Source organism: Bos indicus, chromosome 3 (assembly GCF_029378745.1).
Source record: "Bos indicus isolate NIAB-ARS_2022 breed Sahiwal x Tharparkar chromosome 3, NIAB-ARS_B.indTharparkar_mat_pri_1.0, whole genome shotgun sequence".
NCBI classification, from domain to species: Eukaryota; Metazoa; Chordata; class Mammalia; order Artiodactyla; family Bovidae; genus Bos; species Bos indicus.
This window is the reverse complement of record NC_091762.1, coordinates 14,814,498-14,841,520: the sequence shown is the minus strand read 5'-3', so window position 1 is coordinate 14,841,520 and position 27,023 is coordinate 14,814,498. Positions and strand designations below refer to the sequence as shown.

Below are 27,023 nucleotides of genomic sequence, written 5' to 3'. Positions count from 1 at the left end.
CCAGCCGATCAGCCCGGGGCCAGCCGGTCCACATGGCTCCACCCACATCTTCGATGCCCCGCCCCTTTCCACGCCCACCCTCCCCCACCCTCACCTGGTGGGAGGGGCCAAATCTGGGGGATGGAGAGCAAGAGAGGGAGCTGTCACTGCGGAATTCCTCTCTGGCCCTAGTCTGGTGTGTATTCTGGTGTGTCCTGTGACAGGTCTGGAAACTAGAGGCTCTCAGGTGGGCGGCTCTCTTGGCCCAGTTGGATGGGGAAGGGGGTTTGAAATGTTGGGCTGGAGCTCCCAGGCAGATCCTCGGATTTTGCAGTTGGATTTCCTGCAGGGTTTGAGCTGACGGGGTGGGATGTTAGGCTGGAGGCGGACACCTGGACTTTGAGGCCTTCTTTTGTCACTGTCTGCTGCGTGGCCTTGAGCAAATCAGTTAACCCGCCCAAGCCTCAATCTCCTCATCTGTGTGATGAGGGTAATGGTGTTTGTGCGTCTCTAAGAGATTTGAGACTGTTATGGTAGTAATCTTAATTGTCCAAGGGTCACGCCTGGGAGACCTGCCCAGCCAGGTGTGAGATGTTAAAGGCTGGTTCTCTGCCCATTATCCAGCGGCCCTTTCTGACCAGGCTGGTTCCCTGAAGGAATAGACATGGTCTCTGGCTCAGCAGGCAGCACCCCCACATCAAGGTGATGTTAATACCCTCCCTTGAGGGGCCCTGTGCAGGGTGTTATGTCTCCTGTGGTAGCATATGATGGGGTCAGAGCACTATTTCAGGAGTTCTGGGCAGGCCCACCTGTGTGACCTTGGGCAAAATTTTTCTTCTCTGGCCTTAGAAGCCTATTTGTAAAGAAAGGGGCTTATTCCCCAGAGGCCTGAGGGCCCTCTGGGCAAGGGATCACCAAGAAGGGGTCCCAAAATTTCCCTGCTGGAGAGGCTCTGGGGGTGAGATTTCATTCAAATGAGGAGTTCTTTGTCTTTCCAAAGGGCTGTCAAATACACATTCCTTCTAAGGGCCTTCCTGGCTAAACTAAGCTAAGTGAATTGCCCACAGCCTGCATCATTCCATCTAGCTGAGTCTGAGCGGGAAGAAGGCAGTCTAATCAGCTGGGCGGCCTGAGGTCAGTTAGCCAACCTTTCAGAGTCTGGGGGTTTTGGTGCATAAAATGCCAATGATAATACCTCCTTCCTAGGGCTTAGGTGGAGATTAAGTGGGATCAGCCCCACACAGCCCCTCGCCGGGTGCCTTGTACGGGACAACCACTTACAGAACAGGAGAGTCCTTCCACTCTCAAGGTTATAATATTCACCTGTGCACGAGTGACTCAGCAGTTCAACAGGTGTTTTGTGCCAGACCCTGTGATCAAAGAATGAATAAGAAAGGGACCTTCCCTCTGGAACCTACTATAAAGGGATCCTCAAACCATGGCTGTGAGCCAGCTCCCACTTTCCAAATCAGCTTCCACTCCCTAGACCCTTCTCCAGGAGTTCCCCTCTTCCCATCCCTATGGGGGAGTTGTCTCCCCAGTGGCCTAGGATCCATTTGAATGCGTCTCTCCCACTCCTACCTGTCTAGAATTACAGCCTGATAGTAAGTGCTTCGGAGAAGGCAATGGCACCCCACTCCAGTACTTTTGCCTGGAAAATCCCATGGATGGAAGAGGCTGATAGGCTGAAGTCCATGGGGTCGCTAAGAGTCAGACACGACTAAGTGACTTCACTTTCACTTTTCACTTTCATGCATTGGAGAAGGAAATGGCAACCCACTCCAGTGTTCTTGCTTGGAGAATCCTAGGGACGGGGGAGCCTGGTGGGCTGCCATCTATGGGGTCGCACAGAGTCGGATACCACTGAAGTGACTTAGTAGTAGTAGTAGTAAGTGCTTGGTGTTCAAAGTCAAGTCCACCTGTATTAAAATCTCAGCCCTGCTAGTCACCATATGACCTTAGGTAAGTGGTTCACAACTGGACATGATTTTGCCCCACAGGGGACACTGGCACTGTCTGAAGATATTTTTGATTGTCATAACTGGGGGCAGAGGTAGATAGAGGGCCAGAGAGGCAGCAAAATATCCCACAGTGCCCAGACCCTTCCCCACCCAATAAAGAATTATCAGGCCCAAAATGTCAGTAGTGCAAACTTTGAGAATCCCTGCCTTAAAGGAATAATTTAATCTCCCTGGGCTTCAGTTTGCTCATCTATAAAATAGGGCTAATAACAGTACTCACCATATAAAGCTACTGTATAGGTTCAACATAGTAATTCGGATACCTAGTGCCTAATAATAGTAGGTACTCCACAGTCCTCCCCACATGAATCGTTATTACTATGCCCCTCAAAGCCCTCCTCATTTCACCCTTCTGCTGAGCCCACTGTTTAACTTGCTGCCTCTGACTCCTTCCTTGCAGGTCTCAAGGCCTCCCTTCTCTCCTTGAGCCCAGCCTTTTCAAGCAGTCAGATTCCCTCCCGCAGGTCTCCATCCCTGAGCCAGGTGGCTGCCTCCATCTCCCTCTTCTCCAGTCCTGCCTTTGCTCCCACACTTTCCCACCTCACCTCTAGTGTCTCCCTGCTCAGCTGAGCTGTGTACCCTCCTCAGCTCTTTCCCACTTCAGCACCTCTGTACAGAATTCCTCCCAGCACCAGTCCACCCCAACTCCTCCCACACGTCCCATCAAAGTGGCATGAGATAGTGAAGGAATCCTGGTCCAGGCCACCTCTTCCATGTTCTGGCCTCGGCCTAGTAATGTCTAGTTTGGGGAAAGTCAGCCTCAGCAGTAAAACAGGGAAATGATCCCCAGCTCATAAGGTGGTTTTGTGGACCAGATTGAGAATGTTTGTGAAAATATACTAAAGAGTGTCAAAGTGTCAGTTACCCAGTTTGTTGAGCAGTATCCTACGTGCGTGCATGCGTGCACGCTAGGTCGCTTCAGTCGTGTCCGACTCTTTGTGACCCTCCAGACTATAGCCCGAAAGGCTCCTCTGTCCATAGGATTCTCCAGGCAAGAATACTGGAGTGGGTTGCCATGCCCTCCTCTAGGGGATCTTCACCAGGATTGAACCTGTATCTCTTGTGACTCTCGCATTGGCAGGCAGATTCTTTAACACTAAGCCACTGGGGAAGCCCCAACAAACTATAATTTTGTCTTTTATTTATGGGCCATCTCCTTCTCTCCTTCCACTTGGATGTCAGCTACATGAGGGTTGGGATTTTGATCTGTTTTATTCACCGCTGTCTCCCTAGTGTCTAGAGCAGTGCCTGGCACACAGTGGATATTCAATAAATCTTTGTTGGATGAGGGAATTCACTGTGGGCATAAGGCACTTCTGTAAAGCCTGAAATCTACCTCCTCCAAGAAGCCTCCTTTTAAATGCATGTTACTTAAACATGGCAGCATCCCCATGTTATAGACAAGGAAACAGGCTGAAAGAAAAGATACAACTTGCCCAAAGTCAGTCAACTGGGAAGTGGCAGGGCCAGATGCATTTGTTCATTTAAGGAACACTGAGCACCTCCTGAATGCAGGCACTGGGCCAAGTGTTAGGGACACAGATGTCCAGGATGCCATGGGAAAGAGGAGGGTCCCCTCCCCAAGGTCATTGGTCTTCAAGACAAGTGTCTCTTCCACTGCCCAACAATTGTATTCTGATAGTTGGACCTTGGCACTCAACAACTATATTCTAATATCACTTACTAATGTTCCAACTTCCAGGCTTCTGGAACCCATTTGGAATTCATTATCCAGTTCAGGGTTCTATGCTGCTCTTTAACTGCTCATGCTTGGTATCGCCTCTTCCTGTTTTCCCTACTGGTGGACAACTCCCTAGACAGCAAACATGTTAGCTCAACCCTCATTTCTTTGATAGCCACTCTGCCCCTGTTATAGATGAGGAAGCTGAGGCCCCGAGAATTCAGCAGCAGACCTGTCATCACCTGGCCAAGTGAGAGACAGGCTTGGAAACTGGTCTCCACCCAGACACAACTCTTGCCAACCCTTACCTCCAGCAGGCTCCGCTCCTCTGGACCTGGCCTTCCCTGCCTTCTGCTTTTGCTGGGACTGACCATCTACACCCTGGCAGGGGGAGAGCAGATGATGACATCTGGGATTCAGAGTTAGGCTTGAATATTTAGGGTAAAGGCCCACTTTGAAGTTCAGGTTTAGGATTGAGGCCATTGTGGTGGTGGTGAACCCTTTGGAAAGAGAGAAACTTAGGGTGAGAATCCCCTCTCCTTTATCCTGTCTCTTTTCTCAAAGATGGGGAGGTGTGAGAGAGGAAGGGTTAAGTGTGATTTTGCCTCCCCAGCCAGGAGGGGGAAGTCAGGCCAGGCCAGGCAGGGACTGGGTGGGGCAGAGGCCGGGGAGCCCTGTGGAGGGGGGCTGAGGCAGTGGGAACAGCCACTGTCCCTCACGTTTCACTGGCTCATTCACCCCCACCTCTGGTTCTGACTTGGGGAACACGAGAGGGAGAAACAAGGAAAGACTTTGTTTTGTCTGGGAAGCTGAAGGTGGGTGCCCCACCCTGAGGGAGGGGGCTGCAGGGAGGGGAACCATATCCTGGGTCCCCCAACTCTGAGTATCCTGGATGCTCACCACCCTGCCCAGTCAACCCCTGGAGATGGGAACCTGCCATCCCTCAGGGAGTGTTTCTCTCCCTGAACACTCAGAGTCCCTGCCTTAATCCTGCCCCAGCTCCAGAACAGAAGACCTGTCCAGCCCTGTTTCTCTTGTGTATCCTGATATCCTGGAGCTGTAGGAGTTAGCAACATAATTTAATTTCCCCAGTTCCTCACCAGAGAATAAGCTATGGGAGGCCCAGGGTCAGGGCAGGAAAGCACGTGGGTTCTGGAGCCTCAGCCTCTGCCACCTCTTAGGATGAGATGGTTGGTGGGGCCAGGACCTGGATGGGAGAGGGGAGTAGGAGGCTGATTAAAGGGGTCTCCCGTGAGTCCTGAGGATGAAGCTCCAGAGCCTGGGGTGGGGAAGCTCAGGGACTTGGATGATCCTGTTTTGTGAGAAGGCCTGGCCCCTCCCCAGAGCCAGTGGCAAAGCAGACCTGGCCAGAGAGGAATGTGGAGATAAGTGCAGTGCTGGCCCAGCAGTCAGCAAGGTTGTGGGTGTCTTTGCTGTCTCCACCCCCATCACCCCCCTTTTCTGGCTGAAACCAGGATAGAGACCCAACATTGGCTGTCCAGCCCCCAGCCCTGCTCCCCCTTTCAGGCCCCTTTGGGAACCACAAAAATTTGGGACCTGGTGTCCTGGCAATGTGATGAATGCATGCACAGTTCTGGTATCTGTTTTAAATTATCCATTAAAATAAGTACAGTCCTGGAAAAAAAAATAAGTACAGTCCTGGGGTTGGTGGGGTGGGCTGGGCTGGGCTGAGGACTAGAAAGGGACCAAAGCTGGGAGGAACCTCAGGCAGGCTCTTTTTCCGACTGCTTGGGTCCAAAGGAAGGGGACGGGGTGGGCAGTACTTGGGTCCTATTCTTGACCTCCTCTGGGGCCTGGGGGTTGTTCTTTGGGTCTAAGATCCAATGGTTGATTTCAAAAGGAGATTAACCTGGGGCAGAAGATAGGAAAAGAATGACCCCAAACTCTGGTCCCCACCCTGAATTTGAGGGTGTATAAGGAACTCAGGATCCAGAACTTTGTGGCAGCCCTCCCTCCAACCACCCCAGGGAACCCAGGCATATTTCCCCACCCCACTCTGGCATACTGAGATGCGGCTTTGAATGGACTGCCCACTCATGGAGGGGGGGCGGTAGGGGTGACTCACTATTACTATGGGGAGGAAAAGGGGGGCCAGTGGTGGAAGAGTGAGTCACCCTCATGGGCACCAGCCTCAACCTCCCCCTACTTTCCTGGATCTGCCTGCCTGGTGCCCTCCCTTGCTTTGTGCCTACTGCGCCTCTTCCCCCTGCCCTTTGCCCAGCCAGCATCACGCCTTGGCTCTGCCCTATACCCACCCAGCCTGACCCCTTGGCTCTGCCCTTTACCCCTTCTAAGGCCAGAGGCAGTGGGAGCAAGCTTTCAGCTTGGATCTCTGAGCAGGTAGAGACCTAGAGACGAGCTTCAGGGAAGCCCCAGGCACGTGGGGGTGCCTGAGGGAGGGTGGGGCCCTACCCAGGGCAGTCGTCTCCCCTGCTCAGCCCTCCCTCTCCCACCCCTGTGGTTAAGCGACGGCCCCTTTAAGAGAGTGGCCCCTCCTCCCATTCCCTAGACCTATTAGAGCCTTTGCCCAGGAGCCGGTGACTCAGAGTGTTCGCGGGAGCTCCGCATCCACACCGGCCAGCCCAGATCCCGAGGTCTGACAGCGCCCGGCCCAGATCCACAAGCCTGCCAGGAGCCAGCCGAGAGCCAGCCGGCCGGCGCGCTCCTACCCCAGCAGTCTCTGTCCTTCGGCCTGAGCCCCGCGTCCTTCCCGGGACCTCTGCCCCTCGGGCAGTGCTGCCACCCTGCCGGCCATGGAGACCCCGTCCCAGCGGCGCGCCACCCGCAGCGGGGCGCAGGCCAGCTCCACCCCGCTGTCACCCACCCGCATCACCCGGCTGCAGGAGAAGGAAGACCTACAGGAGCTCAATGACCGCTTGGCTGTCTACATCGACCGTGTGCGGTCGCTGGAAACGGAGAATGCAGGTCTGCGCCTTCGCATCACTGAGTCTGAGGAGGTGGTCAGCCGCGAGGTGTCTGGCATAAAGGCCGCCTACGAGGCCGAGCTGGGGGATGCCCGCAAGACCCTTGACTCGGTGGCCAAGGAGCGCGCCCGCCTGCAGCTGGAGCTGAGCAAAGTGCGAGAGGAGTTCAAGGAGCTCAAGGCACGGTGAGTGCCCCAGGTGGCGGCGTGGGGCCGGGAGGAGCAGCGAGGGCAGACGGACTGCCGCCCCTGCCCGGGCTCCAGGCGGTTGATAACTTTGCCCGTATAGTTTCCTCCCTCCCGGAACTGCCCCCAGCGAGTGCCTGGCAGTGCCAAGGGAAATTGTCAAGACAGGACTGAGAAGGGAGAGGTCTCGGGGAGAGGGTGGGGTATATAAGGAATGGCGGGGTTCATCAGGGCCAAGTAGGAGCTGGTGGCAGGCCCACATTCTGTCAGGGTGGGATTTGCCAGTTATTTGGGGCCTGGGAGAGGGCCTTGAGCAAAGCTGAACTGGCCTTGCCAGGTCTAAGACATCTAGGCACCCAAGACACTTAGGAGTGGGTGAAGGGGTCCTGTTGGAACTTTCTTGGCAGCCTTGGCACCGTGCCAACTTTGCCCAGCCTGGCTCTGAGGACATGACTCCCACTAAAACAGAGCTCCTAGGCTGTTTAGGGAGGTGTCCAGTGGTGCCAGAGAGAGGTCACCAAAGCCGGGTGCCCGCCTTTTCCCCCTGCAGGGGCACGGCGATGGTCCCCACTGCCCAACCCTTTCCCGGGTTCCTGTTAAGAGTTTTGAAGTGCTCCTTTACTCCCTGCATGTCTGGGACTTCCCCTGGCCTCTGACAGGCCCACCGATCAGCTCCAGGAGAGCCGCTCCCCCGCAGCTCCCACAGCCCTTGGCCTGCTTGGCCCAGGAATGCAAGGGAGGGAGGGAGACCGAGGGCAGAGGCTCCCGGCTCAGGAAGTTGTGTTATGTATGCCCAGGTCTGTGCCTCCCCTTCCCCACCTCCACACCCTCACCCTCTCCCTGGAGTCTTCGGAGGAGGATATGGACTCTGTCCCTCCCTGCCTCCCTTCTTGGGGTGAGCCACTTTCATTTTCCCAGCCAAGCCTAGCAGCTTTTGCCCTGGTCGTCCTCTCAGCCACTGGGACTTTTTTTTTTTTTTTGGTTATTGTTCTTTGCCTTATTAAACTACTGGAATACTGTGACATTTTTGAAATCCAGCCGTTGGAAGGCTCAGGCCCCTCCTACCTTACCCATCCCTGCCCCACCCTACCGCACCCTACTAGTCTCCTCCCTCTTTTCTAAAAAGGCCTTTGGAGCTGGGAAGTTTAGGCCCTCTTCAGCTCCCCACGGATTTGTTTTCTGTGAAGACCTCAGCCAGAGAGCACTGAAGGTGCTTGGAGATCCCTGGTTGAGGCTGTAATGGTTTGTCCCCTTCTTCCCCTTTGCGTTGTCTTCTCCAGGCTCATGCTCTTCTCAGAAGCGCTGTGTATTGGCCAGTCTTTATACCCCTTCGCTAGCCCCCAGCCCTGGCACGGTGGGTGTGGCAGATATATCATCCCCTAGTGAAGAGTAGGTGGAAATGGTGTGGGCAGGCAGGTGACTCTCCCCCGCCCCCGCCACCCTCAAGCCCAGGCTTGGTGGGTGTCAGTTCCCCGATCAGACCAGGGATCCAAAGCCAGGAATCCTAACCATTAGGCCACCAGGGAACTCAGAGTGACTATTTCTGTTGAAAGGGATCATTCCTGTCGTTGTCCTCTGGTGATATGAATAACTTAGTTAACAGGGCAGATAAGAGGCAAGCTAGGGGAGTCCCAGAGGATTAGTGTTCTAAACTAGTTTACCCAGCTACCAAACTACTACCTTGCACGTCCCTGCCAAGGGCATTCTTAGCAGGTCTTTTTCTGGGGAAGGTGTTGATCAGGGAACAGAAAGAGTGGAGTCTACGGTCTCTCGCTAACCCAGCCACGCCAGTCCGTCTCTGCCCCCTGGTGCAGCTGTCCCGGTCTGGGACACCAGGCGGGTGTGCGCACACGTGGGACAGGGCCGGGGGTGGTGTGTGTACTTGTTATATTTAGCTGCCTGCCTCTCCTCTCCCCCACTGATCCTGGCTGGGGGTGCTGGGCTTCCGGAAGAGGTGGGGTGGTTTTGCACACCTGGATCCTAGGCTGATAGGAGGCTGGGTGGAGACCAAGAGGACTCAGATTGGGGTTTCTGTCCCCTTCTATGTCCCCAGTGGGAGGAACAAGGATTTCTTGCTCCCTTTTGTGTCTGCTTTGCTCAGGGTGAGGTGAAGAATGGCACGAAGAATTTGGGAGAGGAAGAAAGGCATTGTCCTAACTCCTCCCACTAAAGCCTAGAGAGAAGGTGTTGTCTGGTTTAATGTTTAATTAGAGCTCAGAGTTCAGGGCCAGGCTTTGGGTTGGGATGCAGAGCTATCTGTAAGATCTTGTGGTGACTCCTGGCCCAGCCTGGGTACCTTGACCACACCCAGGGCTTTGGGGCCCCCTCTCATCAGGCTGGGTTACAGGCTCCAAGCAGAAACACTGCTCCTGCCCACAAACACAGACTCACATCCTTTATTTTGGAGCCCGGGGGTTTTGAACACCTACTCGCGGGAGGAAAGAGGAGGTTAAAAGCATCAGGGAAGGCCGGCCTGGGGTCGAGGCTTGGAGCTAGGCCCCATCCCAGTCAGGACAGCTGGGTGGATGACTCAGATACTGCCCCCCTCCCTCCCACCCCAGTGGCTTTGCAAGAGACAGGGTGGAGACAGCAGATGTCTTACAGGGAGGGGTGGGGGCCTGAGTGTCTGCATCCCTGCTCCCCGCTCCCCACTGCATCCTGGGAGCCTTTTCTGCCTCCTTCCTTAGTTGGTGGTCTGGAACCAGGGCTCCTGACAGACCGTGCACACAGGTAGTTCTAGAGCAGAGTCCAGAGTTACGGGCTTGGGCTGCGGGTTGGTGGCAGGGTCTGTGTCTTCCCAAACGGAACTGGTAGAGGAAGGCTGAGTCAGAAGTGGGGAGATCCCAGACCCACAAAGCAGAAGTATCCCTTCCCCCCGAACAAGGCCTTGGGTGCCCGACAACTTCCTGAATTGCCCGCCTTACATGATGGCCTCAGTCAGGACACGCGGGGACCTGCAGCCCCAGGTTCTTCCAAGCTCTCATCAGGATAAGAACAGGGAAAACCAGAGAGGTGCGAAGGCTTGTCCCGTGTCACACAGCCAATGAGTGACAGGCCCGGACTTGAGCACGCGTCTTCTGACTCTCATTTTGAGTGCTCCTACCGTTAAACCTTGGGCTTCCCAAGTGGCGCTAGTGGTAAAGGATTCGCCTGCCAATGTGGGAGACCTAAGAGATGGGAGTTCGATTCCTGGGTTGGGAAGATCCCCTGGAGGAGGGCATGGCAACCCACTCCAGTATTCTTGCCTGGAGAATCCCCATGGACAGAGGAGCCTGGGGGCTACAGTCCATAAGGCTGCATGACAGAAGTGACTTAGCATGCACACACACACATCATTACACCTCACTTCTCTAGCTTCGGGGACAGGTTGGAGGATGTGGAAGGAGGGTTGGGGTGACTGAAGTGCACCCCTGCACTCTGGAGATTCTGCTCTGAGGCCAGGGTTGCCTTAATGTTCTGCCGTCCTGCAGGGCCTGTTATCACTTGATCAACAGCCTTTGCCACAGCCCATACCTGGAAAGACCCAGGACCCTTCCAGGCCCTGAATCATGAGCTGTGAGAGGCTGGTAACTCCTGTCTTGAGACTGTCTTGGGACTTGTCATGGGAATTGCCTCCCTGGATGTGTAAGAAAGTGTGCCCTTTGGCAGATATATAAGGATAGCGGGGATGCTGGCCTTTGAGGATGCTGCGTGTGCTGCTGTTGTCATTTCTCCACGCTACCCCTCACCCTGAAGTCCACATTCTTATTCAAATGGAAAGAAGAAAGTACAGTTAACCCCAGGGGCTGAGCTGTAAGTGCTTGAGGAGACCAAGAGAAACAAGAAAGACTGTAATTCCTGCTAAGGTGCTGATGGCCTTCCCAAGATTGATGCCCTGTCCCTGGCACATCCCCTGGCCTCCAGGGATCTGAGGCTTACTCTTGCATGGAATGTGCCCATTGTCTGCACTCCCAGGCCCATCCCCAGTGATTCAGTAGCTCAGTGTCAGGGCTGAAGGCAGGGACAGCTGGGGGGACAACTGGGAGGAGATGGCTTTACCTACCCACTGTGCCCCCTGCTCCCCTGTGCCCTCCTCCCCCCACCCCCCAGTCTCCCTCCTCCCCAGCCCCTGACCACCTTTAGCAGCTCCAACAGCCAGGACCAGGTCTGGCCCAGAGGTCCAGGGCAGTTCATTCCATTCTTACCTCCCTGGCCCCTCGAACCCCGGCTCCTGAACTGAAGATGACACAGGCTAAGCTCTAATATTCTTGGAGATGCCGGGGAAAGAGGTTCTGTGGGGGATGGTGCAGGGTCTCCTGTCATTTAACAAAAGGCAAGGTGATCTACCAACAAACTGACAGGTAGTGTGAGGCAGTGAAAATAGCCCTGGCCTTCGGTGTCCTTAGTTCCAGGCTTAGCCCTGCCTCTGAACTGCTGTGTGACCTTGAAGAATTCACCCTCCACCTCTGGATTTCCCTAGCTGTAAAAGAAAGGGGTTAGGGCGGAAGATCTCCAGAGATGCCTCCAGTTCCGAAGTAGTACCATGACCCACAAAGTGTGAAAACAGTTCTCTAAAATACCAAGCTATGCATATAAAAATCAGGTATAATTAATGTGAAAATAGTTAATAGCCAATGCTATTCTCAATAGAAATATTTCCCACAAGCTGTGGAATTAAAAGTACTAACACCCTCCTCTCTTTTTCCAAGAAAGTTTGTGAAAAACAGGTTATTATTATGACATTACACTCTTGGCTTAGACTTTGTTTTTATTACTAGTAGGAAAGGACACTATATTTTGAGCATACCTCCCTTGAGGCTGTACCATGCAGGAGAGTCCCATGGACCTGTGCTGGAGAAGAAGTGGAGGCTCTGGGGCAGGCAGGACTCTTACCTTAGTGCTGGCTGGGATTAGACAGCATGGCCCGGAATCAGAGGGAGGTGCAGGGTGACCTTGAACTGCCCACCTTCTACTCTTCCTGCCCCATTCTGGCTCCCCCAGCCTGAGGCTGGGCTGTGAGGAGGTCTTGTCCCTTAACACTCAAGGAAGGGGATAGTTTGGGAAGGAGGTGGGGCAGAGTAGGGGGCCACGCTCCCCTGTCCTTTTGTGAGGAAGCCTGAATCCTGCCTGTCGAAACCAGGAATAATTCTGGCCGAAATCCCAGGCCCAGCAGAGGAGCTGAGTCACGGTAGAGGGCAGAGTAGAGAGTGGACGGGAGACCCTGAATTGTCCAGTCAGAGAAAGAAAGACTGAGGGACGGCCTTTTTTGAAAACTACTTTTCTGAGTGGCAGGAAGGAGGAGGAGGATCTGAATCAGATGGGGGACAGATGGAGGGGAACAATACAGGAATCCCTTTCGGGACTGGCTCAGGGAAGTAAGAGACCCTTGATTTCCAGGAGCACAGTCCCTGGCAGTTCAAAGGGGGATGTTTGGGATTGCCAAGGCACCCCCCCTTCCTCCTCCCGAAGCTCTGATGACACTGCCACCCTCTGCTGGCTGGGAGACAGCGTTGCATCTTCCAAGGCTGGAGCTGGAATGCAGCGCGACCAGAACTGCTAGGTCCTCCCCAACTTCCTTTCTCCATCTTGGGGTGCGGCTCCCACTTTCTCCCTGCTGTTGTCAGGGTTAATAACCGTGAGCCACCAGATGGAAGGTTAATACATCCTAAGAAGGGACAACTGAATCGCTTTCTTGTAGGGATCCCCTGCATGTCCCGCCTGTTGGCCAGTGGCCTCCCTCCCTCCCACACCCAGGACCTCCTACCTCTTCCTAGGCCATCCTTCTCCCCTCCAGGCCCCGACTTCTTTTGGTCTGTTCCAGGCCTTGGCCTGCATTTTTATGACAACACAGGAATGATTTCTGGAGAGACAGGCCAGGAAGAAGGAAAGTGGAGTTTGGCAGGAGGGAGCGGTTAGTCAGGAAGCCTGCCGCCTGTTGTCCAGGACCCCAGCGCACCGACCTCGGACTGCAGGCCTCTCCCGCTGCTGCACAATGCCACGTTGATACACCCAGCAGCTGTGACTCAGGGCTGGCCCTGTGCCAGGCCCAGCAACTCTGCTGGAGTTGCGTCTGAACATGTCAACAGGCCTCCTGTCCCCCTTCTCAGCGCCAGCCAGTTCCCCCATCCCAACCCTCCCTTTGCTTGGAATTAAGAGCTGGCTTTGTCTGGGGTGAGGACAGCTGGGAGCCTAGCGGCTCTGGAAGGGGATCCAAGGGCCCTTGGACCCTGAGCATATGTGGTGGGTGTCACGCCCAAGGGAGGCGTGGGGAAGCAGAGCCATGCCTGCTGTGGGTGATGTGCCTGGGCGGGAGGGTCAGGGGTCCGGGGGTCCGTACTGGGATCCTCCCATGTACTTTCCAGGTGTAAGACATTCAGACCTTGCACAGGGTGGCATCTGGGGAAGGTTCAAGGGGCTTCTCAGTCCCTAGAACACCAGCCCCTCTCAGTTTCTCTCCTTAAGGTCTCCTTTCCAGAGAGGGCTGGTGCCTTGAAAGCCAGAGTGCGGAACCGAATGTCCCAGCCCTTCCACATCCTGCCCATACCTGAGAGCAATGGCAGGCCCACAGACCAGCCGAGAAACCCAACAGTGGTTCCTTTTGGGAGAGGGAACTGCGGAACCTCGTGGCCCCACACACAGCTGTGAGGGCTCTTTCGCTAGGTCTCTGTGTCATCACTTGGGTCCTAGGGCGACTCCTGGCCATTGAGCAGAAGCCCAAGTGTCTCGCGGGCTCTCTTCCTGGGTGTTTCTGCCTACTTTCTGCGCGCCCTGCATGCGTCATGCAATTTTCTGAGCCGGTCTCCATCTGCTCCGAGTGTCCTCAGGTGACCGGGTGGGCAGGGTTTTAGGGTCTGAGCCTACTCTTCTGCAGGCCTCAGTTTCCCCACCTGTAAAAGGGCAGGAATTGTTCTAGAAGGAGGTTCCCCCTTAGAAACCTTGAGCATATGAATCTTCTGGCCTTAGGGCATTTGGGGACAAACAGAAAAAGCCCCGAGACACACTTATAACTGGAAAGAGAATAAACCAGCAGGTAAAACAACAGCTGAGCGGACTTGGAAGAGGAGAGAGAGGTGTGGCTGGGTCTGGAGGCACAGGGCTGAGGCAGGGCTCAAACGAAGGAGGCAGGTGTGGATTTGGACAGGTGGAGGGAGGGAAGAATACGTTGCAGTGGGAGGAGTTGCTGGAACAAAATGAAGAGTGGTAGGAACGAGGGGGCCCGGCGTGGGGTGGCCACAGGAGAGACCCCATCACCTGGCAGGGAGTCAGCCTGGGAAGAGGTCTAGACGTCTGGGAGGAGAGGGGAGGGCTGGGACTCAATGCTGCACACCCAGCCCTGCTTTGCCCTGCCCGGCCACAGGGGGCTCCGTTTTTAGTGAGGCAGGAAATGCCAGGGGCTCGGGATCTCCGTGCTCCTGCCTCCCCTCCCCCCTCTTCTCCGCCCGTCGATGGGGAACTCCGAGGGCTGGTGAGCCTGGGGCGTGGTCAGCGAGGGGACTGGGGCGGGTCTGAGGGAGCCCGGGCGGACTGGCCCGGCTCTTCCACTGCCCCTGTGGCCATCTGCCCCGCCCACTGGTTATTTTTAGCCCCAGCCTGCTGTCTCTGCTCGCCTCGTGTTCCTCAGCCCAGCGGAGGAAATGGGGGCCTTTCCCTCCGGGCCTAGCAAGTTGCTCCCAGCAACCGGGCCCAAACAGGCCTGTGGCCGCCCTGGCTTCCATATCTGGCATCCGAGCTGGGCTGAGGAGGCTGACTCAGCCGGCAGGTCAGCGCCTGGCACAGTGCCCACGCAGCCCCTTTACTGCGCCAGGCGCCTTGCTTCCCCCCACCCCCACCCCCGTCCAAGAAGCCCCTAGAGTCCTGCCCTGCAGTGGCCCTGAAGCCCGGCTCCCCTATCACTCCAGCCTAATAGCGCCCCAGCCTGGGAGCACGCAAGCCCGCTCCCAGCTCTCGTGCGTAGGCTTTAGCCTTTTCCTCTCTGCTCTCCTGCCCTGCCCCACCCAACTTTTCCCGCCTTGTGCGATCGGATTTGCCAACCTGGGAAGAGTTTAGAAACAGGATGCCCAGCCCTTCTTGTCTCAGGAGCCCACTGGGATGAACCCACTCCAGTGCTGGAGGAGCCTGGCGGATGGGAGGGAAAGAGTGGGCTCCCTGTGGCGTGGCACGGAGGCCTGGGCAGGACGTGGGTACAGCCAGGGTCTCCCCTGTGAGCGCTAGAGGATTTCCTGACACCTGCCCGGGTATTGTCTGCTGGAGGATGAGTCACCTGTGGAGCCCCTGGGTCCCACCCTTCCCAGCTCCCCTTGCCTGCCCTACCCTGTTCTTCCTGCCAGCCCACTGTGGGGCAGCATGTGCCCCACTTTCCCATTGCTGGCCCCCAGTGGACTGGGGCACAGGCAGCACAGCCCCTTGGGTTGGACGCCTGGCCGGTGTCTGCTTGGAGTCCCTGTTAGGGCCGGGGACCCCGACTAAGGAAGCAATGTCATTTGGAGTTAGTGGACAGGCAAGACCGAGGAGGAGGCTGGGGAGGCGCTGGCTTCTGTGCCTTCCCCCCGCTGCAGCCGTCTCTTGCGGGGTGCGTGTGGCTCCCTGGCCACAGGGCTCCTGAGGTCTGAGTCATAAGCCCATGGGTGATAGCGGCTGCTTCCCCACAAAGGGGAGCTCCCGGAGCCTGACTGAAAAAACCACAAAGGCTCTTCCTTGCTTCCCTCTCTGCTCAAGTGGCTTCCCTCATCTGCGGGGTGTGTCTGGGTCCTTTCATTGCAACTCTTTTAAGTGCTAATCAGAGTCTCCAGGAGGGGAAGGAAAATCGCCCCCTTAATTTCTTTGCAGGGCGGGCGGGGGTGGTGGGGGGAAAGCCATCCAACACCCATTCACACCTCTGCTCCCCACTTGCTGCAGGATCCCGGAGGCACCCTGGGCAGAGTTCTCTGAGCCTGTTTCCTCTATCACCTAGGACTAGCACCTGTCTCAGTGGGGAAGCTGTGGCGATTCAGTTAACACAGTCTTTAAGAGCAAAGAATCGGACACCGCTTGGTGGCTGAACAACAACCATAACGGGTACACAGTCAGTTCTGTTTGCTGTCCTTAGATGATTACTAGTATTAGTCTATTAGTATTAATATTAGTTTAATAGTATTAGTATTAGTACCACCCCACCTCTGGGAGCAGCCCTAACTGAAGAGGCTAGATTGAAGGACAAAATCCTGCAGTTATCAGGCTGTGAGCCCCCGAGGCCAGGGACCACGCAGCTGCATTTTCCTGTGTCAGCGTCTGCCTGGCACTCTCACAGCAAAGGTATTTCCAAGGAGAACTTCTGAAGTTTCTCCTCTGGGTCTGAGGAGGCCATGGAGGCGGGACTAGGGAAGAGACACCCTTGAGATGTCTTCTGAAAGCGTCATGGTGCTCCGTCCTGCTGCTCCCAGCTCGGGCTGGCTGGATCAGGAGTCCTGTCTCCTGCTGGCTCGGTTCTCTCTAGACCTGTGGCTAAGTAGGAGGAAGAGCAGGGGGAGGAGTCCTGATCAGCAGCCAGAATCAACTGTGACTCTGCCTGGGTCCCCGGAGCTGCATGCTTTGTTTGACATGGGGTCACTCACCTTCCTCCTCTGTGCCTCAGTTTCCTCATCTGTAAAAGGAGGGGGTTAAGGCAAACCTATGCGAAGCTCCTCCCAGTTCTCTAAGTTCTGAGAGCCTCCCAGCCGTTAGCCTGCCGGGCAGGGAGGCCTGTTCTGGGAAGTCCCTGCCAGCCTTGGAGTCGGCCCAAGGAGCTCGGAATCTTTGTCTGCCGTGTCGCTTCACTTTACCAGCGGTTTTTCTTCTTCTTCTTTCCTCCCCCTGCAGCTGCCTCTGCTTCGGAAAAGTTCTGAAGTCATGGAAAGTTGGGGCTGTGCTCCCAGCCAGGGGCTGGGCCGGATGGCAGCCAAAACCTGAGCTGGGTTTTGACTTTATTTTTAGCTTTTCTGGCTAAGACGGAGGAGGGGAGAGCTCCTTCAGGTCTGGAAGGGCCTCTTTTCACAGGAGACAGACACACTTGCTCTAAACAGCTTGTTCTGAAATGTGGCCAGAGGCCTGGACAGAGCAAGGCTGGGGGTGCTCCCCCGAGATCTTCACGTCCTTCCCCTGCCTGTCTGGGTGGCATTCTCCTTCTCACAGTGGAGCCCAGTTGGAGGGGAGGTGACTTCTGATTGAAGACTTATGAGCTAGTGGCAGGAATACACTGCCTCAGTCTTGGGCCCTCCGTCCAGGTCCAGAGCTTCTCCTGCTGGGCCTTCTTCATCCTTCTTCACACTGAATTGCTGGGGCTCCTGGAGCCGAGGGCTTGGTGGCAGGAGAAAAATGTTGGCAGGGCCACTTCTCTCCTTGCCAGGATAGATTTCTTTCTCCCCCTGCCCACATTTGCTTTTCTTTTTTTCCATCTGCCCAAGTGGGTTCATGCTTGAAGTCTGATGAGTCGCAGATGGCAGCTGGGACTAGGCCCCTGGGCTCTTTCCTTCCACTCCCTGGGTCTAGTGCTTTCTCTCCCCACACATCGGTGAAGGGATCCTTACAACTGGGAAGTTCTTGCATTCCCCAGAGGTCTTTAAGAAAATAGGATCCCTCTATCTCTCCAGGTCACTATCCAGCAGAAATAATCAGGGGCCCGGAAAGGGAAGGAAGGTGGCAGAGGCCACCTCCTGTTTGAACTGGTTCTAGTTAAAGCTTTACCCAGTTTGAGGAGTGTGGAGGTTCAAGGCTGGAGCCCAAATGGACCTGGAGGCCTGGGGTCACATCTGGGGCCAGATGCTGGGCTTGTGGTTGATAGGTTCTGATGAGGCCCAGAGAGAGGGAAGGCTGGAACCCTTGTGCTCTGCCCCATCAGGGGACCCAGACTGGGTCTGAGAAAGGGAATGGTCAATACAATGCCTGCTAGTCTTCATTCCAGGTCTCCCTGAGCTTTAACCAAACTTTCCCTCCCAGCAGTCCCTGGTGTGTAAAGGGACTAGGGGAAGTGACTGACACTTCTAGCACTCAAACTGATAAGCGTCAGGGACACTCAGACCCCAGGGCTAGGAGTCTGGCTGTCTGGATCCCTGCAGAGGAGGAGGCTGGGCTGAATGGAAGGTGGGTGGAGTCAGGGGGAGAAGGTTAAGGCCCTATGTGGGAAGGGGCAGGAGACAAAGGTGGTTCTGTCTCTTTGGGAAGGAATGGGAGGGGAGAGAGGGAAAAGCATTCATCTCACGGGATCGAGCTTTGCCCTTGGCCCCAGGCACGTTCCTGAGCACTGAGTCATGGGAAGGGTGGAGAAGCAGGAAAGGGGTTTTGGGGGCCTTGGGAGAAGTGGGAATCCAGCCCCAGAGGCGGGCAGCCGCAAACCAGACCCAAGGCTGCCCTCTCCTGGCAGCTTGGGGGATAGCAGAACCAGGTACTGTGGCTGACCTCCCAGGACTTCTCACTCTCCCTGGGGGACCTGACTCTGTCTAGGGATACAGACTTCTCTTAAAGCCACTCTTCTCTGGCTTCTTTAGCAATTCCAAGAAGGAGGGAGACCTGATGGCCGCCCAGGCCCGGCTCAAGGACCTGGAGGCTCTGCTCAACTCCAAGGAGGCCGCGCTGAGCACTGCTCTCAGCGAGAAGCGCACGCTGGAGGGCGAGCTGCATGACCTGCGGGGGCAAGTGGCCAAGGTGAGGCCCACCCGAGACCCAGCTGACACTCGTCCCTGCGGCAAACGCACACTCACTGCTCCCTCCAGGCATTCTCAGGAGTCGCCTGGTCTGTCCTGTCCCACAGCATCAGAGCCATTCCTGTACCCTAGCGTTGCTGCATCCATCCAGAGTACAGTGCTTCCTCCTTTGCTGCCCACGGTGTCTAGCACCATGAATTTAAAAGAATCCACAAGCCATTTCCATCTCACTTTGAGATGAATTGTGCCTGGCCCTGGATCCCTCCCGTGTGGCCTTGCTATAAGACAGCCGTGACCTCTCTGGAAGATCAGAGAAGAGTGTAGACTGTCCACAGAGCCCTAGTTGGGAGCTGATGGTTGATCATATATGGACATATGTTTTTAATGTATACGATGGTCTTTACTTTCAAACACTTTGCTCTCCATTCCAGCTTCTAGTCTCATGTTAAAAGCTAGAGAGCAGAATCAAAGAAGCAGACTTGTTCCCAGTCTCACCGCCACATCTACTCAGAGCAAGGTCAGGACTAGAGTCAGCCACCAAGCCTCTGTCCAGGGCTCTCTTCCCTGCTAGGCCTTGCCACCATAGTACACCCTGGAGAGACCAGAAGCCAGCAGTTTGGCCAGAAAATCAAGGCTGGGCCATTCTTCTCCCAGGCCCTGCCCCCAGCCCTTCCCAGCTGCACTGCCCAGCTTGTGCTTTCTAAGATGAAGATCTAAGAAAGGTGCACCCCTACTCAAGCTTCAGAGGATCTTTTCGTGGCAGTGAGGGTGCGATCCATGGATCCATGGCCCAGCCCCTGCCTTCCAGCCCAGCCACCTCTGCCATCACTCTGCCCCCAGGGCTCCATCCTTCGGCTTCAGCAGTACTGAGCCTTCCGAAGAGCCTGAAGTGCATGTGTGTGCTTTCGTACCTCTGCGCCCTTGCACTTGCTCCTGTCTGCCCACTCACCTGTCCTTCAGATCTCAGACTCCTGAGGGCTTCCTAAAGCCCCCCGCTACCACCCCAGGCACACTTTGGTCCCTTCCCTCGTGTTCCTTCTGTACTCTGGGCATATTTCCGTGGCTATAGCAAAATAACAGCTATAGAGAGAGGAGGCACTATCTATATTTTCATTAGCACAGCAACGATACAAGGTCATTACTGCAAAGGAGTAGATGCGTTATCACCTCTGTGGGCATCCAAGGCTCTTGCTCCCTTAGGCCTATTTCTCCACATATAAAGGGAGGTGCTGGACATGACCCCCTTCTCCGCTTCCTTCCAGCTCTGGTGTCCTATGACCCCTCTCCCTGACCTCTGTCCCCTTCCTCTCAGCTCGAGGCAGCCCTGGGCGAGGCCAAGAAGCAACTTCAGGATGAGATGCTGCGACGAGTGGATGCTGAGAACCGGCTGCAGACCCTGAAGGAGGAGCTGGACTTCCAGAAGAACATCTACAGCGAGGTGGGAACTGTGTCCTGCAGACCGGAGGACTGGGGCTGGGTGCTGAAAGATGTCAGAGCTGGGCTGGGGTATCAGCTGTGTGCAGAGCTCCCCTGCCAGGCTGGCTTGTACTAGTGATGGGGAGTCGGGGTGAGGGCTGGGGGGAGTGGTGGCCAGCCCCCAGGTTAAAGTGGAGCTCACAGTGACTTTGTTCCACGTTGGGATTGGGTTGGGAGCTCAGCCTCTTGGGCCTCATCCTCAAAGGACTAGTTCTGACTTTGGTCTCTGGGTCCACCCCTTCCAGGAGCTCCGTGAGACCAAACGCCGCCACGAGACGCGCCTGGTGGAGATTGACAATGGGAAGCAGCGAGAGTTTGAGAGCCGGCTGGCGGATGCCCTGCAGGAGCTGCGGGCCCAGCACGAGGACCAGGTGGAGCAGTACAAGAAGGATCTGGAGAAGACCTATTCGGCCAAGGTGCTCCTTCTCCCGGGTTCCCGTGCTGCCTCTGTCGCCAGCAGCCCTCCCCGCTGCCCTCCCCGAGATGTCCTGTGGGAGATCAGGCGGATGGGGGCCCAGATTGCCCTGGACCTCGGGCTGCAGCAGCGATGTCCTTCTTGGGTCCCTGCCTCCTTCCTGGTCGGTCCCTGCAGCTCTAACCCTGTGTCCTCTCTGCCAGCTGGATAACGCCAGGCAGTCCGCGGAGAGGAACAGCAACCTGGCGGGGGCCGCCCACGAGGAGCTGCAGCAGTCCCGCATCCGCATCGACAGCCTCTCGGCCCAGCTCAGCCAGCTCCAGAAGCAGGTGCTGCCTCCCCGCCCCGCCCCCCCACTGCCACTGCCCACTGCCTCCCCCTTGTCCCCTCCCCCACTGCCCCTCCCCTCCCCACAGGGGAGGGCGCAGAATATGCCCCCGGAGCGTAGACTGAGTAAGAAGCCCGGGATTTGGAGTCACATGACCTGTTTGCTGGTCCAGGACTACCTCTTATCTCTTGATATCTACCTGCTTGACCTTCACTTCTCAGAGCCTAGGTTTTTCCCGTTTGAATATAGAGACCATTCCTGTCCTCCCTAACTCTTAGATCTGCCACAAGACTCAGCGTGAGGTGTTAAAAGTGGAAAGGAAAAGAGTGAAAGTGTTAGTCACTCAGTCATGTTTGACTCTCTGCGACCCCACAGATTGTAGCCTGCCAGGCTCCTCTGTCCATGGGGTTTCCCAGGCAAGAATACTGGAGAATGGGTAGCCATTCCCTTCTCCAGGGGATCTTCCCGACCCAAGGACTGAACCGGGGTCTCCTGCATTGCAGGCATAGTGAGGTGTTAACAGCATCAATATTGTAGCTGGCTGTGCCATTTGTGGCAGAGGAGATAGGTTCTAGCCTCAGATTAAGAGATTTCAGTCGAATGTTGAGAAGGACTCCCCAGTTGCCAGCCAGCCACAGCCACATTAGAGCCCATGAAAGGCTCTGATGGGAACCTGAAGACAGGGGTGGTGGGGGTGGTGTGTGCCCGGGGGGGTGCCCCTACCCCTATCCCTTACCTCTCCATACTCGGGGACCTTCAGAGCTCACCAGACCCCCATTCCCCCTCACCCAGCTGGCAGCTAAGGAAGCGAAGCTGCGGGACCTGGAGGACTCGCTGGCCCGTGAACGCGACACCAGCCGGCGGCTGCTGGCAGACAAGGAGCGGGAGATGGCGGAAATGCGGGCAAGGATGCAACAGCAGCTGGACGAGTACCAGGAGCTTCTGGACATCAAGCTGGCCCTGGACATGGAGATCCACGCCTACCGCAAGCTCCTGGAGGGCGAGGAGGAGAGGTGGGCTCCGGGGGAGGCAGGGAGCGGCTGCTGCCTCCTGCCTGCCTGCCACCCGCCTTGACGAGGCCCCCTCACCCTGCTCCCCCTCCACAGGCTCCGCCTGTCCCCTAGTCCCACCTCGCAGCGCAGCCGAGGCCGGGCCTCCTCCCACTCGTCCCAGACACAGAGTGGGAGCAGCGTCACCAAAAAGCGCAAGCTGGAGTCCACCGAGAGCCGGAGCAGCTTCTCCCAGCATGCTCGCACCAGCGGGCGCGTGGCCGTGGAGGAGGTGGACGAGGAAGGCAAGTTCGTGCGCCTGCGCAACAAGTCCAACGAGGTAGGCCTCCCAGGTCGGGTTAGGGAGAAGACCTGGAAGGTGAAGGGATGGAGTTTGCGGGGAGGGCTGTTCCTCACATCAGACCAGGGCAAGTGTGGGTATCTCCTCCAGTCCTGGCCCCAGGACTCATCAGTGCAGTGAGACCTTCTTGGGCAATGTATTTAACCTCTCCTAGCATCGTCATCTGCAGAACAGGCATGAACAATAGTCCCTAACTTTTGAGTTCTTGGGAAGATGAAAGGACTGAGTAGGTCTGGTACAGCCTAAGTGCCTGTAGACGTAGCTGTTATTGATCCTTGAGCCGGGAGAGCCGTGAGGGGAGGAATAGAAGGTGATAAACCCTCTAAGAGCCTGAAGGAGCCTCTCTCACCTGCCCCTTACCTCCTGGGCAGGACCAGTCCATGGGCAACTGGCAGATCAAGCGCCAGAATGGAGATGACCCCCTGCTGACCTACCGCTTCCCACCAAAGTTCACTCTGAAGGCCGGGCAGGTGGTGACGGTGAGTGGCCAGGTGTTTGGGGTGGCCTCGGGTGGGGATGGGCTGGCCTGAGGCTGGGGGTGCTGGCGCGTGAGCGCCCTTCTCTACTGAATTCTCCCTCCCCCAGATCTGGGCTGCAGGAGCTGGGGCCACCCACAGCCCCCCTACTGACTTGGTGTGGAAGGCTCAGAACACCTGGGGCTGCGGAAACAGCCTGCGTACAGCTCTCATCAACTCCACTGGGGAAGTGAGTATGCTGCGGGCTGGCCTCTGACTGGACAAGGCCTCCCCCGTGGCCAGAGTTGGAGGCAGCTGCCCCCACCCCAGTTCAGGGCCGCTTTCTCCCAGGCCCCAAACTCTCCACCCAGAGATAGCTCCCCTAGCAGCAGGAGGGGTGGGGGTTAGACAGTGAGCATGGTTAAGGGCAGATCACGCTCCTATCCAGAGACCTTGCGCATGCCCCTGGAGTAGAAACAAGTTTCTTACCTCCAGCGCCTTGGAGGACAGAGCTAGTGGCAGCCGGGACAGGGGGCAGAACGCGAGCAGGCTCCTGGAGGCTGCTGGGGTGGGCATGCTGCACACCCCTTCTCCGACCCGCAGCCCCTAACCCTCGGCCTTGTCCTGTGTCTGCGGCAGGAGGTGGCCATGCGCAAGCTGGTGCGCTCAGTGATCGTGGTTGAGGACGACAACGATGAGGATGGAGACGATCTGCTCCATCACCACCACGTGAGTGGCAGCCGCCGCTGAGGCCCAGCCCACGCCAGGGCACGCAGCCAGGCCTGGGGACACCCTCGCCCTGGCCTCCCCCTGCCAGAAAGTCTTTTCATTAAAGAACATTTTGGAACTTCACTCGCTGCCCTGGCTTTTCTTCTCTCTCCTCCCTATACCTTGAACAGGGAACCCAGGTGTCTGGGTGCCCTACTCTGGTAAGGAAGGGAGTGGGAACTTCTGATGCCAATGAGTCTTCCCATGGGAGCGGTGGACAAGAGTCTGGATTTATCCCCCAGGGCAGAGAAGGGAGGACAGACGTGGGGCCCACAGCCCTGCCTCTCTCCCCGCCACTTCTGTTGCATGCATCTCCTTTCTTGTCTCCTCCCCCTCCTAGTCACATGCATGGCCTCTCATTTTCCCCACTTTTCCTGGGAGAAGGGTCTCTCTCACCTACCCTCCTCCCCAGTTAATTTTTTATGCCTGCCGCTCTACAAGCTTGCTCACTGTCCTTTCCCTCTGAAGCTTAGAGTAGCTAAGACAAGAGTCAAAGACCCAGCTCCTGTTTCCTGCCTGTCCCCAAGTCTTCTTGACCCTTCCCCCTGTCATGTCCTTCCCTTCCCCTCTTCCCAGCCCAGCCCCGACCCAACAAGCCCTATACCACCCACCAGTTAGGTTACTTAAGCACAGAAGCCCACCTTTCTGCCTGGACCCTGCCGGAGCGCGGAGCCTGGGTGTTGGGCCTGAGCGGTCAGTCCCAGACTCGCCGTCCGGCCTGAGCCTTGTCTCCCTCCTCAGGGCTCCCACGCAGGCAGCAGCTCGGGGGACCCCGCCGAGTACAACCTGCGCTCGCGCACCGTGCTGTGCGGGACTTGCGGGCAGCCCGCAGACAAGGCGTCTGCCAGCTCGGGAGCCCAGGTGGGCGGATCCATCTCCTCTGGCTCCTCCGCCTCCAGTGTCACAGTCACTCGCAGCTACCGAAGTGTGGGGGGCAGTGGGGGTGGCAGCTTCGGGGACAGCCTGGTCACCCGCTCCTACCTCCTGGGCAACTCCAGACCCCGAACCCAGGTGAGTCAGCCCTCTGTCTCCAACCCCCGGCGGGCAGAGGACCCTAGTCCTCCAGGGTTAGGGCCAGGCTGCCCCGTGGGAGGGAGAGCCTTCTCTTCCGCAGCCCGGGGGAGTGGGAGCCTCCTCCCCGCAGCCCATGATCCTAGAGGGTTGCCGCTCCTGCGTCCTGCCCCTCCTGTCTGAGCCCCAGATTGGAGGGCAGGGGCGGGGCTGGGTTAAGAGGGGAAGGGAGGGTTCGGCCCAGCACTGCCACTCACACCTCTCCCCGTCTCTCTTCTCTCTTAGAGCCCCCAGAACTGCAGCATCATGTAACCTGGGACCTGCCAGGCAGGAGTGGGGGCGGAGGCCCATGCTTCTTCCTCACCTCATGCCCACCCCTGCCCTGCACCTCACGGGAAGGGGTTCGAAGCCAAAGAAAAATAGCCCTTTGTTTTTTCTTCTATGTTTTGTTTTTTGTTTTTCTAAGAGAAGTTATTTTCTACAGTGGTTTTATACCGAAGGAAAAACATAAGCCAAAAAAAAACGCGCGCATCTATCTCAATTCCCCCCCTTTTCTCCCTGCTTCCGAGAAACTCCGTATCTGCCTTAAAACCAAAGAGGGAGCCGAGGAGAGGGGCTGCTTTTACAAAGCCTCGTTTCTGCTTTTCTGCCCTGCCCGCCACCCCCATCCCGGGGACCCCGTGACATGGTGCCTGAGAGGCAGGTGTGGAGTCTGCTCCGCCAGCCTCCAAGGGAGGAGGGCTGAGCCTCATCCCTGGGCCGGCCCCCATCGTTCCACGACCCCTGGCAGAGGCTCCTCCCCCTGCCTGCCCCGTCCCCTCCTCTCCCCAACCCCGGGGTGACTCGATTCTCCCAGGTCCCAGCTGCGTTTGCTTCTTCTGTATGTTATTTAGACAAGAGATGGGAATGAGGCGGGAGGTAGAGGAGGGGGAAGAAAGGTTAGTCTGAGCCTGCCTTCACCTAGCTTTAGAGCCAGGGGTGGGTTCTGCCCAGTCACTACTGGAGGTCGGTCAAGGTCACGTGGGTGTAGGGGATGAGGGAGAGGGAGGCCTACTAGGAAAGGGGAGAGCCTGCTGGGGCCCCACCGAAGGGGAGGAAGGCGAGGAAGTGTGGAGGGCTTGCGGCAGCGGGTTTCAGCAAACACTAAGGAGCCCCTTGCCTCCCGTTTCCCATCTGCACCCCTTCTCTCCTCCCTGAATCAATACACTAGTTGTTTCTATCCCTGGCTGCCGTGGTGTCTTTGTTGGTGGGTGTCCTTGTGTGTTTTCTGAGGGTCTGACACATGTCACTCGGTCACCTGCATCCTCACGCTGCCCAGCCTCCCCTGGGGAGACAAAGACTGGAGAGCTTCAGGTGCACAGCTGGGCACCCAGCGGTGGCTGCTGGGGAGACGCTCTGACATGAGCATTGCCCACCCAGGGTGGGGCTCTCTCCACGAGTCGCAGAGAGGCAGAGCCTGAGGGCAAGCATTTCCTTCCTGACTTCCTTCAACCAGCCAGCACTTAGCGAGAACCTTCTTCGTGCTGGACCCTGAGCTCAGCATGAATACTGAGACACATGATGATATAGACCCAGTCTGAGGGGGGTGACGTCTCAGGACCCGGGGCAAGGACAGATGGGGAGGAGGGAGTTGGCCAGAAAGGGGCTGGTCTGACTTTGCAAGCAGGCAGTTAATGTCCGTCTGCGCCAGACTGTGCTCAGCTCGGAGACAGGGAAACGGACAAGACCGTGTACTCAGGGTTCTCAGGGATCTTACACTCCAGTGGACTGCTGGGGACAAAGGGACAGGTCAGGTGGAGTAGGAGCCTCAGGGGGAGGCCTCTAATGTAGGGGAATGAGGAAACCAGATGGAGGGAAAAGACCCCAAGCAGGGAAAATGAGCTACAGGGACCAACCCTCCTCTGGCCTTTTATAGGTTCCAAAGCATCTCTGCGCTATTTCATTTGACCCTCATGCCGTCTTGTCCCTGGAAACGCGGGCTCAGAGTTAACTCGACACGACCACACAGCTACTAGATGGCAGAGAGAACCCAGGGTCCCGGCTGCAGACCCCTGCTTCTGTGACATTATGCTCCCCTTCTGGAAAAAAAAAAAAAAAGTGATGATAAAATGTAAGTTTACATTTCCTGGGGCAGATGAGTTGAGCCCGCAGTCAAAAGTTAGTGAGAAAAAGAGCATGCCTGGGACTGTGGGAAAAAGAATTGGAGAAAGCAAAATGAATGAGATGAGAAAAACCTGGAAAGTCCTGCTTCCCTAGGGGCTCAAGCCAGGTGCCTCCGGGAAAGGGATGCAGAGAGGATAGTGCATGGACTTGAGGAAGCGGTCCTTTTCTGGGGAGGGTGGTTCTGAAGAAGGAAATCCTTTCTCTCTCAGTCCCAGGCAAGGACTTGGGGGTCCCAAGGAATATGGGACTTGGGCATCAATGGAGTTCCCGTCTTTTCTAAATGGGACCGTCCAAATGGGCTTCCCAGACGTGACACCTGGGGGCGCCAGAGCCCCGCTCACGGCGTGGGCTCCCCGGCAGTTGAACACTGGGGGGCTCCGCAGGAAGCACTGAGAGCCGGGCTAGCAGGCAGCGTCCCTGCTCTTGAGCGAGGCAGAGGGTAAGGCAGGTCCACGAAACCTGGGGCAAGCTGACCGCGCAGGCGAATCGGTAGCTCCAACTCCGCCCAGCGGGTGCGTCACACGTGGTTACCTCATGTGACTCTCAGCGGACCGCACACGACTATTAACGATTTGATTCTTGTCGTTAACATGTACGGAGAAGGCAATGGCAC

At 56.6% G+C, this 27,023-nt stretch overlaps 1 protein-coding gene across 1 annotated transcript; it reads left to right on the top strand.

The window, feature by feature from the left end:
• The first annotated feature begins 6,230 nt into the window (after positions 1–6,230).
• LMNA (lamin A/C) lies at positions 6,231–25,466 on the top strand. Its single transcript, XM_019953333.2, has 12 exons — positions 6,231–6,811; positions 18,289–18,445; positions 19,757–19,882; positions 20,166–20,336; positions 20,539–20,664; positions 21,456–21,676; positions 21,770–21,992; positions 22,385–22,492; positions 22,599–22,718; positions 23,108–23,197; positions 23,978–24,247; positions 24,533–25,466. Exons 1-12 carry the CDS (start codon positions 6,456–6,458, stop codon positions 24,557–24,559), a joined length of 1,995 nt encoding a protein of 664 aa, XP_019808892.2. The 5' UTR covers positions 6,231–6,455; the 3' UTR covers positions 24,560–25,466.
• The last annotated feature ends 1,557 nt before the right edge of the window (positions 25,467–27,023 follow it).

Coding starts and splice junctions, on each gene's coding strand:
- LMNA (XM_019953333.2), top strand. CDS start 6,456: ATGGAGACCCCGTCCCAGCGGCGCGCCACCCGCAGCGGGGCGCAGGCC. Junction 6,812..18,288: donor TTCAAGGAGCTCAAGGCACG/GTGAGTGCCCCA, acceptor TGGCTTCTTTAG/CAATTCCAAGAAGGAGGGAG. Junction 20,665..21,455: donor TCAGCCAGCTCCAGAAGCAG/GTGCTGCCTCCC, acceptor CCCCTCACCCAG/CTGGCAGCTAAGGAAGCGAA.